The following is a 15470-nucleotide window of genomic DNA, read 5'->3' as shown; positions in this document are numbered from 1 at the left end:
TTTAAAAATAGCTTAGGACATTTCTACAAAAAAGTCTAAAAGGTCAAAGTTGTCCATACAATATAATCCGACTGAACACAGTCTAGTGCATATACAGCCAGACTCAACTCACTCCATGCAAGTCAAAAGGAGACAAAGTTGTGTCCTTGTAAGTTAAATACTTAGAGGGAAATTTACACTAATGCAAATGGTCTATGATTCTGGTCATAAAAAGCACACAGACAAGACAGGTGCAAAAATAACATACTAGAGTTTGAGGTAAGTTTTAACACTGAGTGGTTGCAGAAACCAACGCATATTCTGTGCATACTTTCCAAGCTACATATGTATAGCTAATGCTATGTACATCAGGCTAAAACATGACTGCATCTTTTCATAGATTAAAACTAACTTGACAGCTGGACTGAAACTAATTTTGTGACCCATATTATAAGTTATTGTTGGTGGTGTCTCAGTTTGTTTGGAGCCCAACAACACATAAGAAAAGACCATCCTCCCATTTCTTTCCTTTTCATAGATCAGGAAGTTTGTCTCTAAATGAAGCATGGCTACTGGGACACACCCAGAGTTGAGCCTGTGACCCATTTCCTAAAAGTGGTATAGGCTGCAGCATCTCAGTTGGATTTATGACTATAGACACTGAAACAGCCTGTTTGGAACAAGGCCATAATCTGGAGTATTATAGACATGGTAGAATGAACCATCTGCACAGCATTCTGAGCTGAAATTTGAAACACACATTCCGGGGATGTGAGATTTTCATGAACTTGTTAAAAAGTGGAACATTATAGGACCTTTAATGAATGCATGAAGTCATTGCCTAAACATGGCAATGAGGAACTTCTACCCAGCAGGCACACAGTCCCCAAGCTGAATAACTGCAGTGGCTTTGAAGCTCAGAGTCAGATTGCATATTCTCTCTCAACCTCTGTGTCACTTTGTCAAACACATACACAAACATATGAAACTCAAACCATAGATCATTCATATTGTACAATTTTAGCATCATTTGTAACTTTATACATGACTTTAAATGCAGCCAATAAAGAATGTCATCAATGTTATACAATGACATTCATTTGTCCAATTAGGAAGCCAAAGAAAAAGCTAAATGTGATTGGAAAAGAGGTTTTAAACTGCCTCCTCTGATCAGTATCTGTGAAATATAGTATATTTGTCACTATTTTTAACTGTAATATATATACAATGATGCAGCACTGTAAATTAAGTAAAATTTTGTGTAAACTTTATCCAAAATTCCAAAATACCTGTACACCAGGTACACTATACATTGTGACATATAGGTTTAATGTATGCCAGCACAACTTTATATTCTATTAAATATTTATATTTATAGTCAGTAGACCTACAACAATTAACTGATTAATTGAGTAATTGTCAACTACTAAATTAACCAAGAACTATTTTGGTATTCAAAGAAATCGTTTCATTAATTTTGTAAGAAAAACACTACATATCTATTCTCTGATTCCAGCCTCTTAATGAGAATACTTCTTCTGGTTTTGTTATTCTTCTCGGAGAATAAATGGATATGGTTGTGGACAAAACAAGACAATTGTGTTTTATGGTCCTTGTGTCCCACCCCCCACCTCTCTATCGCTACCCCTCTATCTGTATCCCTCTATCTCTACCTCTACCCCTCTATCTCTACCCCTCTATCTGTATCCCTCTATCTCTACCTCTACCCCTCTATCTGTATCCCTCTATCTCTACCTCTACCCCTCTATCTCTATCTCTCTACCTCTTCTGTCCCTCTCAACCCGCCCGGCCAGCAGGCAGATGGGTCCCCCCACATTAGAGCCGGGTTCTGCTCGAGGTTTTTTTCCCTGTTAAAAGGGTGTTTTCCTTGCCACTGTCGCCTTTTGGCTTGCTCTGGGGGTCAGGCATATGGGTTCTGTAAAGCGTCTCGAGACAATTTGACTGTAATTGGCGCTATATAAATAAAATTGAATTGAATTGAATTGAATTGAATTATTTCATTACCAAACACCTAATCAGTTAATCAAAAAAATTATCAATGGATTAATCAACAATGAAAGCAATTGTTAGTTGCTGACCTTAAAACCAGCTTAAAGTAGTAGCAGACTCAAATACTGAGGATTCACAATCATTATCATTCATCTTTTAGATAGATTTTTTAAAACTGTGGGTATAATTTATTAAATATGAAAATTGCTAGACTGGGAGATTGTCATTTCTAAAACTGATGCGATGTAAATAGCTAAATCATTGCTATGAGCTAACTGCTAATGCCTGCATCCTACCAGACTCGCAGTGAAAATGCTAACATATTGTTTAATTTAATTCAGTTAAATTCCATTTATATAGCGCCAATTTCAATTCAGATTGTCTTAAGACGCTTTACAGAACCCAAATGCCTGAACCCCCAGAGCAAGCCCTAAGGTGACAGTGGGAAGAAAAACTCCCTTTAGCAGGCATAAAGAATGATAACAAAAATCTGTGGGTTGGTGCACTGACACTCCCCTACAGACACAAACACATCAGAGAGCCTCTTACAGCAAGGGCCAGAACTGTGCAGTCAGAGCTCTGCCAGCTTCTCTGTCTTTACAGCAGGGAGAAGAAGAGTCTGACACAAGTTTCTCATAACTATTGGGTCCAACTACCAGCTCTACACCTCAGTTTCTGCTACACTGTGCGATGGTCAGTCAGTCCCCCACCATCCCCTGACCTTCATGGCATTTCCCACATAGCCATGAGGCCTCCTCCTCCTACTACTACTCCTACTACTACTACACTACTGCTGCTCCCTCACTCCTTTGTTGCATGTTTTTAAATATGCTGGAAGAGAGGCTTAGAGCTGAAGTTAAGAGTATAGTTTCAATTTATGCTGCAGGGCCAGAAACAAATGTGTGTCTGATAACTGTTGGCGGTCAGAGTCAAATCCAGCCAACATGATGACATCTAGATATGGACAACTTGAAGAAGCTGCTTGTCACAATAGCTGAAGTCAAAAATCCACTCATCAAACTAAGTGCCAGAGACGCCACAGTGCAGTATGTGGTTGAAGCTCATTGGGTTGGACGGAACTCTGCAGTCACTTTCACACACACATGATAACATAACTGAATAAGAAATGGAGGACACCGCAAAGTTAAAGACAATTTGATAAAACACACGAACTTAACTGCTTATTTTGTATTTTCACAAAGCCACACCAAAATCACCAGCTACTCATCGCCACACTGAAGGATGGTAGAAGTAGCACATGGCATTGTTTCAGAACTTGATGCAAAACATTTACAAAAGAGTTTCAATTATATTGACAATTTGCAGTGCTTAATGGCACAATCCAAAAGAGGATCCTAAATCTCCTGAAGCAGAGTAAGTTGAGGCATTCATAGACACTGTTCCAAAATGTCAGTGTTCTTAAAGGAGGAACAGTCACTACACTGTTCTAAAGATTTATACTGTAGCTTCAACTCTTGATAGTTGCTATCAAGGGAGATTCCACAAATCACAAAATCTTAAGCATTAATGTTTTGCCTAGACTGCAAAAATTTACAGGAGCACAAAAAGAGCTAGAAACAACGCCGGCACAGTATCCCTTTATAAAGTTTTTTATGTTGATTGTGTCACCAACAAACTGCACATTTACTCTCCCTGCAGACAGGGAGCAACACTTGCATTCAGTTCAGCCTTCACTCTCCTTTTAGCTACTACTCCTCTACTAATTATCCCAGATTGTTTCTTTTTAGATCACCATGGTAAATGATGTTGTACAGCTAACCTGCTCTGGAGGAGATTTTGCTCAGAGTTCGGGACTTAAATTGGCTGTAAGAAACGTCTCCCTTTAACCAATTCTTCTACTGACCATATTCTTTCTCTGCAGTAAAGTGTGTTTGTATTTTCAGATATTTAATTGACATAGCTTTTAATTAAACTCAATTTGTGTTTTGCATTTGTGTTTTTGACTGGCAATTTCACCAAAAAGCATAATAAAAACTTTACAGAAAGGGTAATGAGTAATGTATGAGAGTATGGTTCTAATATATATGGATATTCACGAGTAATGGGTAATGATGGGAAATGAGTTCAGGTAATGACTAATTCTGTTGCGTATCGCGGTGACAATTAAGTTATTCCATTCTGCACCTCATTTGTATACATAAACAGCATCTCACCTTTGTGTGGTGAGAAACATAAAAAAAAAAAAACACAAAGATGTAGTGATACCTGAGGAAACAAGCTGTGAATTAACAAATAGTTAAATGATAACTTTAGCACTTGATCCCTTCAAAATCAGACGTGGAAAGCATGGCTGGATGATATAGTTAAAAAGTTTGTCACATTTTTTTTCCAGCTTTATCTTTAAAAGAAAATTCAGATAAAGAGAGTAGAAAACACGCTCATTTTGAATTTACCTAATTTAATTGTAACCTTTAGACTATTTATCAAGGCACACAAGCAATCATTTTAAAGCTGACACAGCAAGGAAAAAACAACCAAATAAGCAAAGCTGCACATCTGCACAGTCACCTTACCTTCATAAACATTAACCCTTCCAAACTCCCCAACAGGGTAGAAAGTCATGTTATCTCTCAAAAAAATTGCCAAAATAAAAAAGAGATCATTGTATCTTCAACTTCCTATCGGTCTTTGACCTAATGTGTGTGATTTGCTTTCCGTCTGACAACGTCAAATCAAAGCTTAAAACTGTGAAACTACAGGGTGTCCCTAAAATCTGGACACAGAGGATATCTCATTAACGATTTTTTTTTGCCTCCACAGATTAAATATGGCTTTGTTGAAAGAAGAAAGAGTTGAACTGGTACTCAGTGGACGTAAAGGATGGACATACTGAAAGATAGTAACTGCAACTCTTTCTCTCGAAAATGTATTTTTGCCCATTTGTCCAGACTTTAGGCACACTCTGTATATTCTACAGGTCTCACATTTGTTCTTGTGATAAGCTGTTTGCACTCAACAGATTCTGTGAACATAACAGAATAAATAATAGAATAAATTCTGTGCTTACATTATTGACAAGCCATTAGTAACTGTAACCAAGATATGCGAAAAAACATCAAGCACTTTTTGGTTGAACTGCAAGCTATGTTCCCAGAGAGCAGATCGATACTGATACTGATCAGAAGTCGTTTTTGAGTTCACTCTAAATCTAGCCATGGTTGTGCTGTTGATCCCACAATGAGGAAAAATGTGACAGGAGCAAAAAAACAGCCAGAAACTTCTTGTGGTCTTGTGTTTAAAGAGCTAAATAAAGAAAGCAAGCAAAACCTGGAGGCGTACAAGGGGTGACTAGAGTGAACCTGCTGCACTGTGCTTTGGTTAGGGTTCTGAGTGGCTGGCCTGATCACCTGACAAGGACCCCACACCAGCCAAGTTCATCACACAGAGTGTGTCACCTAAGTGGGGATGCTGGGGGACACAGGGTCGTGGGTGTTACTCGTCAGTGAAACCATTCTCACAACGGCAACCGTCTGTCCTCCCTGTCTGCAGCCTCTGCCAGAGGAGGTTTGTGGGTATAGACAGAGGTATGGAGAGGTGTCTCTGGGACCTGCGTGGCAGCCTCAGGAAGAACAACGGCCATTGAAGGGGTTCCATTACCAAAGTGTGACAGACTGTTTATCATCCAGGGTGGAAGCATGGCTTGAACTTGTTTAGGGAAACAAAGTTTGTGTTTTCATTATGTATTTTCATGGCAGTTTGCATCTAATGCACTTGTATGAAACTATCAAACATTTAAACTAGTTTCTTATTGCTATGGATAAAGTGTCTATCACCAGTACATACTGTTATCATCTTATCAGCTGTCCTAGTGATGCTACCAGCCATAGAATATCTGGAAAGATTTGTCTCAATACAGTGGGGTTTGCAGAAGTGCACACTGGATGATATAGACTGAGAGGGATGTAGACACAGACAGAGAAGTATTGACAGGGTTAGACGAGGGTGTGTGTCTGGGGAATGGAGAATATGGGTAGGTGTAGGAATAAGATGGGGGGGAGGGCTGTTTGTGTGTTCAATATCACGCTCTGTCAGAAGCTGTAATATCTCTTCCATTTCATTAGTTGCAACATGAATAGACTTGACATCAATCAGCGCCCGCTCGGCTGATTGAAAGAGAAGTGTCTCGGCATCACAGAACATCATGGAACATCATGGAACGAGCTCACAGTTTGTAGGAAGTGATTGTAAAATGTTAACCTGGAGAGTAGCAAAATAAATCACAGTCTAGCTCATATCCAGAATTTGGATCAGAAAAATGCCTCTAATATTTTTTGTAATCAAACTTACGCACAAGTGTGGACATTCACAAAAGCTTATGTTAAGTTTGTGTACAGAGAAATGCACTTTCTTGCCATCCTGCATGGACAGGACGGCAACAAAGAGTATGAATTTTTAGATTAAAGCTCAATCATATAGGCACTATACATTGGAAATGGCTCACCATGACTGGTCATGTAAGTAAGGTAATGAAAAGTATTAATTTACTGCAGTGGCATATCCTTACCAGTGTTAACAGTGCCATCTTTGTTGATGGAGGCCAGGACAGAGGGAAGCGGTTCACTCGCTTTGTGTTGAACCTTGCTATTGGTCAGTAGCTTGAGCTCCTGTGATGTTGTTGGTGGAAAGCGATAAAACTGGAAGGTGACGTAGATGTTTTCAGGCCAATCAGGACCAAAACCCGCCGCTGGTATTCTGTCAACAGACAGTTGTTGATTATTCAGAACGTAATGAAAGCTCATAGTAAAATATTTTAAAATAACATGGCAGTGCTACATGTAAATAAACATACAAATGACTGAATTGCTGCCCTGAATATTAATAATAAATAATAATAATAATAATAATAATAATAATAACTGTGAGATTTCCATTACAGAATCAATGTGGGGAGGGGAGAAAATGGCAGAAAATGTCATTAAAACCCTGGAAAAGTGAATCACATTTCAGCTAATGATTTATGTCATGAACAAAATTAAATGTGCATTTCTTGCACGTCTGATCAGAGTCAGTAATTTAGCTTTATAGCTACTGAAAAGTGAAAACCCAATATTCAGAAGGAGTATTACAACATAAGGGGATAAATCACAATTTTAAAGTGGCTATAAATTGGACTGCTGATTGAGTAGGTACAAACTTAACATTACACCTTTGATTCATAATAAGCAGATAGCTTGGCTTCCTAAAAGTTAAAGGCAGCATCAACATTTATTATGAAATCTTCAGAGATGAAACCTTGCATATGTCAAAAGAGTGCAGAAACACGTATTCTAGGTTATGAGAAATTGATTTATTTTTTGTTTACTTGGAATCCTATGTAGAAGAAAAGTCTCTGTGGTTATGAAAATCTCATGGTGCTGTGTATTACTTTTCACACAAACACCACCCTCTCAGTGGGATTTAACAAACACATACACATTCCTAATCTCACATTTCAACTGCAGTTGGCCCAAAACAAGTCCAACTGAGACTGCAAGCACTTGATTTTAACAACAATTAAAATTTCAGGTCTTCTTGTTTCTATCAGACAAATACATGAGCAATCAATCATCCAGTGTTCAGTAATAATGAGTAAAAAAAAGGAAAAACCATTTGGAAAAAAGACATGTAGTGATGTGAGGCCCCCCATGACCACGGACAGACTGCCAGAGCTGTAGATTTCAAAGTGGAATCTAATAAGAGCGGCGTGTGACCTCCCAGTCAATCACACGCTCTGGTATTCCACTGTTAAAGATGCTGCCGTGCTCCATCTTCAAAGAGGAGCTGGCATTAATATTCATTCTGTAAACAGACAAGATTGATAATTATGGCGCCCGGGTGAGAGGTAGAAATTACACTGCCTATCCACTGGCTCCCCGCATGCCTAAGTGCTACTGCTGCCACTGCCTGAACCCCTGCCTGCCATACCTGTTTGTCATAATTATGAGGTAACCCAGCCAACAGAGAGGCAGAGACACGCAATTTATGTTCAAGCGTGCGGCTTCAAAATGCACTTCAGATTGCCTTACTATGTGCTTGAAAAAAAAACTGAATAATCAAATAAACCTTCTTCCTGTCAGAACATAAACACTGAAGTGAAAATCCATCCTTTTGTGATATTAAAATATCTATTTTGTTGTACTGTTTCCAACTGATAATGTGATAGTGTTTCAACCTACCAGGCAGGCTTTAAATATTTGCTGTTCTAATCTTACAATATACCTAAGTTCTAACTTCCTTCCAACTTGACTGCAGAGAAGAGGTGATTTTACGGCCAGACTTTATGGAATGTGTGGATCTGTGTACTCACAGCAAAGTGCTATGGTCTTTAAACTGTGATCAAGTCAAATCACTGTTGTGCTAAAGTGCTTTGTAGTGTAAAAAGAATATGATTGGTGTCACAAATTCAACAAGTTTAAATACTGGGGTTGAGACACTATAGTGTTATTTATGGTGGGATCTTCCCTGATTAATTTACATATTAGGGGTTAAAATCCTTCAAAAAAGGTTAGGCTGGGTTTCCACAGTAATGGTTGTATGCATGCCTGTTTGAAGCTGATGGGAATGACTCCATTTATTAAACTGCTAGTAATTATAGTTACTATCAGTGAGTAGATAGCAGTCTAAAGGTCCTTCAAGAGAAGATGGTTAAAAAAAGGGGGTGGGAGAAACAAGGAGCAGCACATTGGAGTCAAATGAGACACAATTTTAGCTATTTGCAACAGCGACACTGGCTAAAATTTCTAAAAGCAGCTGACTGGAAGATGTGTCTCAGAGAGAAAGTGATAAGGTTGTGAGATGCAAGGTCTAATAATGTCTCTAATAAAACTCTCACAAGTTTCAGTAGTGGAAGTTCATTTTTTATATAAATGCCATTAAGTGTAATAGAAAGCATACCTTTATTTAGATTTATTTACAGATATCTCTTTGGGTTCTGGTGAACTGTGAGGGACATATCCAAATTTTCAAAGATTAAGAAACTTACTAATAACAATTGGACAGGAGGGTGGGAGATAGTTGCAGCCTTAAAAAAGAAAAAAAGAAAAACAATCTCTTGGCCTTCATTAGGATGTCAGCTGCTTGCTGTGGCTGCCTAGTCTGTTTCCTAACACTTTTTTCCTACTATCTGAAGGATGGCACTGACATCATCACATAGAATCATGTCATTTCATGGCATACCAAGGCAATGTTGGAAACACCATACAGACAGCTGTAATGACACACTATCTAATGTATTGATATCAGGATTGTGGCTACTTTATCAACAAAAACTCAGCAGATTTACAAGATTCACACAAGTGCTATATTTTTCAGGAAAATATTGTTTTATTCCTGAAAAAGTTGAGTTTGCAGTTGTGTTACACGATTACATGGAATGATGTGGAAATTCAAGTCAGTTTGGTGAGTCTGCTATCACGTTTTCATCTGTAAAATTTGACTCTACATGAAGTTTTGATATGCATAAACAATCTGCTCTCTAAGATAATCTTGCAGATTATCTATGCAACTGAGAGCAGATCTATTTATTCACACATAGAGTGAGAACAGAGTTATAAATCAAATGTGTGTAAACAGTGAGAAATTACAGAACACTGAGGTTAGTACACAGGAGGTCATGGCACCAAGATGCTGAGTCCATGATGAACAAGACAAATGTAAACACTGCTAACGGTGCTTATGACGAGATAGAAGGACACAAAGACTGTGGTGTTTTGTACCCATCCTTCAGCAGCCCCCCTCCACTGTCAGGAGGAAGCCTGTTCCAGTGTTTTTGTGATGGGAAGCTGACAGAGGTACTGTTCCGCCCATGCCGATGGCAAATGTGTTTTTCTGTAATTGCGAGTGTACGTGTGTATGCTGTGTATGGGTATGTCGTTGACATGTGTAGAAGATGACTGGCAGGACTTCATGCCTGCTATATGTACATTCAAATTTTGGCTGCAGATCGAGACAAATGGGGAGAAATGGGAGCGTGGGGATGCTGTCCCTGGCCGTTACCCAAAAACACCTAAAGAATGTATCTATTCCTCCATACAGATAAAGGGCCAGTGGCTCAGTGTGCAGAGAGGTAAGCTGCTGTCAAGTCAATGATTGCTCTGTCTCACTGACAGCACAACAATTCTGACATTTCTGGAAACACAAATAATTACATTGCTGCAATGCTTCGGGAGTGAATAATCACACTTCTATCATAATCTATCAGAGTTTTAGGCCAAATTTGTAGTGATCTTCAAGACAAGTACACTGAGCAGTAATAACTATGTAATAACTATGATGCAGCCACATGGGACAGACTGCTGCGTACCTCACCTGGTAAATGCCAGAAATTGGAACACCAGCAGGTTTCCCTGTAGAAGGTCGGCCTCTTCCCGCTGGGGATCAAAGGGCAGGGGTTCTGTAGGGTCTAGGACCTCTGCCACCTGCCCACTACAGTCCACAATGTCAGGGAAACCAGCAGAAAAGAGGTGGGCCTGTGAGCTTCTGGAGCTGACTGAGCAGGAACTAGAGAAAGGTTAAAGAAAAAAAAAGCTTTCAGATTTGTAGATACATCAATCACTCACTAAGCTGAAAAGACTTCAGTTGTGCCTTCTTGATGCTTTATGAGCAGCAGGAGGAAAAGGTTTCGCCCCTGCTGCACTGGCCTCACTTGGATGATTTGTGTCAGATCGGTGTCGAATACAATGCTGTTTTATTATTTTAGACCCAGCTTTGTTTACGTTGGATCTGTTGTATTCAGATTCAAGATGTTTATCTTCTTCTCAATGTAGTCACTTTATCCCATTAAACTGAACCTGAATGTAAATATCTGACTGAACTTCACAAAAATGTGATGAAACAATGATTAGACAGCATAAGGATGTCAGCAATATCCATCAAGTTGCAGCACCACGACGATACTTATGAGGGAGAGAGAACGGGTGCCAAAGCTCTCCCTCAGGATTTTCCAGCATAATTGGCAGTTATCTCTAATCATAATGGCCACCTGTTTTTCCGCAACTATAGAAACATTCATAACTTACACTTTCAGCGCTGACACCAAACACTCTATGATAAACACAGTGCACAGATGGCTGGCTAAAGTGCAGGCATAGGAAAATGAACGATAATGTGTGGGCTTATCATAGTGCTAACGTTGCCTGTGTCCATTTGCTTAACAGTTGAGCCCACAGTGTCACATTTGTGACAAAATGAAGTCTTGATCAAACTAATTAAGGTAGCCACAGAGAAGAAGGCAGTCGATTGTTTTTTTTCTCTGCAACTGTGTCAATTTCATGCTTTCCTTCTCTTCCCCATTGCTCAAAGTTGTATCTTAATTTAGCCCCAGTAGATTAATATTCAAGCCATCATTTTTTTTTTCAAAAGGAGCTTGATCAGATATGCACAGCAACTTCAATTAAACTTCTTTAGACTTCATTGTTCTTCCCAAAGAAGTGGGTCATTCCACTCTAAAAACAGTCAAAAAGATGTTTTGGCTCCGAGTGAAGAGGCAGAGATGTTTCAGCCCACTGAACTGAACAGCATCGTGTCTGAATCCAAACTCTGGGATTGGGAAACTGTTTCAGTGCCAGCTGCTCATTGACACATGCTCTGTATTATTACAGTGCCTTGTTTCTAAGTTACTTTGCCCATTATTTTTCTGAGTGTGCTTTCTCATTTGGTGTCCTATCTAAACAAACCTGGCTATATTTCAGCTGACATTATGATTGGAAATTGTGAGCTCACCTTACAATTGGATTTAATAGTGAATTTTCACACCAACAACCAATGCTTAGACCCTTATCCAAAATGGGACGTAGAGGCTGACAAACCGATTTCTTTAAATTGGCTCTGAGTTGAACTCTCCCACTTACTGGCAACAGTGTTCTATTACCCAGTTCACACATGTTGCCAATTAGAGAGCCAATCAATATCCCTCTGTAGATAGCAAGACAGTGAACTGTTGTGGTAATAAAGGACCGTGCTTGTGTTCACACAAGATAACAGGCTAGATAAAACAGAAAAAGAATGTTTCAAGTGCCTTCATTCAATAATGTCTCCTGTCAAACATGAGTAACGTAACTCTTCAGTGGCAGAAAGAAGAGGTTAGCCGCAGCAGAAAATGTAGCGAGGTGTTAATCACAGAAAGTGCAGATTGGAGCTCCATATGTGTTAATCCAGGAAGGCCAAGTAACCAAATTTTACTATGTAATTTTACAGTGTACTTTTATACACTGTATCTGGAACCCATGAGGATGTCCTTTTCTTGAACATAAATTCAATCAAACTCAAGTGAATAATCAGATAATGAATCTATGAGGATCTATCATTGCTTACTGTTTCGTAAATAACAGCTGGGCGCATTCATCTTTTACAGCTGATGCCAACAACAACATCCATATCCACCTCACAGACAATCAGAGATAGCTTTTGTTGCAGAAAGCAAAGGTTTCCCACATACTGGATTTAAGACCAATGCAAACAACAAACATTTACATGAGTGATGAAGAAGAAAAAGGATGTATCAAAATTTCACATTCAGGGAAATGATGTTCAACATGTTTTATGAAGACTGTCCTTTCTTACTCTGAGTGAAAACAGATTTAAATAAGAAAAACACTCAGAGAGCGCAGTACTCCACCAAGACTGTTCATTCCCTGACACAGGCGTGTGTTATGTATGTGTACGTTATGTACAGATACCGAATCGCCTGACCTAAATATGTAGCCGGCGGCGGGAATTGATGGGACTCGGAAACAGTCTCACAGTTAAATCAACTGTTTCTTGTATAATTTCCAATAAGTCGAGAGCGGTGGATTTGTAGTAGGGTTGAAATCATGTGATTGTCAGCAGGCAGCTGAGGTAGCGTTCACTTGTAGTCATAGTTACAGTGACACCATGCCGCTATCTCAGTGGGAAATCCTGAACAAATCTGTGGATCCAGACTGGAAGCCACATCATTGCCAAAGTCTAATGACGTGATTCTTGCATCATTTCTGACCTTTCCTGAAAATTTCATCGAAATCCGTCAGTCCGTTTTTGAGTAATGTTGCAAACAGACGGCTGGAAGGAAGGATTCATGTATGCAGATCGCCACATAACTCTGCCGCTTTCCTTGGTGGAGCAATAAAAACAAAATCCATCACTTATTTCTTCGGTCATTTGGCATTTAATTAGTCTTTCTTTCACACTGTGATTATTTTGGGATTTTCACACAGCTTTTGAACCTGATGGTATTTATTGATTACAACAAGTACTGCCAGGGAGGCTTTGTACAGCAACGAATCCCCTTTTTTGCTTGGGCAGATCATTGCTTATGTCTCACGCAGACAATAGGAGGGGCTCACCTGGGCACATTCATCCCCAGAGTAATGACAGGGGCATGGACAGGAGTGAAGGGCAGCTCCTGAAGTTGGTCTCCTTCATCCTGCATTGAAGGTGACCCTTCTCCTTCTCGCTGAAGGTCCATCTCTAGGTGAGCGATGTTGCTGACAGCTGAACAAGCCTTAAACAAATGATGGAAGAAGTTATCAATAAACAATGGACCATCCAAAAACTTACAAAAAATTTTTTTGTTGTTTTTGGGTTTTTTTTATCTTGTTGTGCTGGGCTGCACAGTGACTTGGTGGTTAGCACTTTCGCCTTGGGGCTAGAAGGTCCTTGGTTTGCATCCCGGCCTTCCTGGGATCTTTCTGCATGGACTTTGCACGTTCTCCCTGTGCATGTGTGGGTTTTTTCCGGGTACTCCAGCCTCCTCCCACAGTCCAAAAACAGACTGAGGTTAATTGGTAACTCTAAATTGTCAGTAGGTGAGAATGTGAGAGTGATTGTTTGTCTACATGTGTAGCCCTGTGATAGACTGGCGACCTGTCCAGGGTATCCCCTGCCTTCGCCCTAAGTCAGCTGGGATAGACTCCAGCCCCTGTGGCCCTAATGAAGACTAAGAAATATTTAGTAATGGTATCTATTTGTGCCTTTATATATATATAGAAGGACTAGAAATTCAGGGGGGAAGAGCAAGGGACGGACATGCAGGAAATGATCCAGCTGGCCAGGATTCAAACCAGTCACTTCCTACGCAGGGCATTAGCACAACCACTTGGCTATCAGGTTGCCATGGGATTACTGATAATTAGCAGTACTGCTGCAATGAAGCAGTGCATAGGCTTTTTGTTACTGTATAACCATGCTATTTTGTTTCATTATTTTTCATGACATGTCACTAAGAATACTGCTTGCCATGCACTTCCTGAGCTTTATACAGAATGACATATGGACAGTTCCACTATGTAATTACAAACTGATTACACACAAGCGTGAGCAAAGACACATGCAACAACCTGAAATGACTACAAAACTGTACAGGGAGAAAGGAATCTAAAACACTGGCTTTACTAAGCACTGAAACTGACAGCTGGATGCATTGAAATTACATCAAAAGTAAATTGTGTTATGGAGGCCTGGATTAAAGCAACATGGCAACAAGAGAGAAAGCTTGTGGTGGATTTGTCAAAACTTCTTCTGGAAATTGCCGACTCTGCTTCAACCTCTGACTCACAGTAAAAATGCATATCTTCAATACACAGCAGCCATATGTCATAGAGGACATTAAGAACTTACCCTAATTTAGGTTTAACTTAGTCCTTGTGAATGTCTGTATTGACTCTGCAGGTTCGTCAGAGTTACTAGGCGTTAACTAGCCTTGTTCATCAATATGTAATCCTAAGCTTAGTTACCAATATGCTCCTCTCAGTGGTTTGGTCACTCAGTATTTATCGGTATATGGGTCCGTATATAAAGGTGCAAAAGGGAACTGCAAATGTAAATACTTGGTAGGCAGAGAATAACAGAATGTGTAAGTCTCTGGACTATTCAGCTTCTTCGAAGGTGATGTGTGGAAAACCGCAGGACGTCAAGACCAGAGAAAGTGACTGTATCATTTTATCCCTCTAGAATTAACTGGCCAGTTTTAAAATCATTACTTACAGTATGTTGGACATCTGTCCTCCTGGATTTAATATTAATTAATGATAGATATTTGCACACATCTTCTGTTTTGAACTATTCAATCACTTGCCTTTTAGTTTTCTGGATTAAATATATATATATATATATATATATATATATATATATATATATATATATATATATATATATATATATATATATATATATATATATATATATAAATAACCTCTGTCTCTCATTGATCAGGGGTTTCTTGACAGCCTTGTAGGACCTTCAGCCATGATCTAAAAGTTAAACACGTACAGTGTGGGTGGAACACTGGACACCAGTTTGGTTTGACCAATGCTGCTATAGCTCCTGTGATGTCATTTGGCATTTTTCCCTGCACATGCAGATCAGGACGTGATCTTTTCTTGCTGAAGAAACCCTTGGATGCCCAGATCTTGCTTTGTCTTCCAACCTGTTGGTTCGTCTGTATTTCTGCAGAGTGTATCCCACCGCTGAAGGACTGCATCTGCACTTCCTGGCTATGTGTCTGC

General features: G+C 39.5%; 1 protein-coding gene across 2 annotated transcripts in view; it reads right to left on the bottom strand.

Annotated features, from left to right (window-relative positions):
• The window catches only part of nphp4 (nephronophthisis 4), a 202952-nt gene that overhangs the window by 62527 nt on the left and 124955 nt on the right, over positions 1–15470 (bottom strand). For both annotated transcript variants that reach the window (XM_023264530.3, XM_035945560.2), the window contains 3 exons: positions 13311–13468; positions 10297–10488; positions 6515–6702 (listed from right to left, as the gene is read on the bottom strand). In XM_023264530.3, coding sequence (XP_023120298.2) covers positions 6515–6702; positions 10297–10488; positions 13311–13468 — 538 coding nt within the window. The remainder of the gene's footprint in view (positions 1–6514; positions 6703–10296; positions 10489–13310; positions 13469–15470) is intronic.

This window comes from Amphiprion ocellaris, chromosome 8 (assembly GCF_022539595.1).
Source record: "Amphiprion ocellaris isolate individual 3 ecotype Okinawa chromosome 8, ASM2253959v1, whole genome shotgun sequence".
Taxonomy (NCBI): Eukaryota; Metazoa; Chordata; class Actinopteri; family Pomacentridae; genus Amphiprion; species Amphiprion ocellaris.
This window is presented reverse-complemented; position numbering and strand designations above follow the sequence as displayed.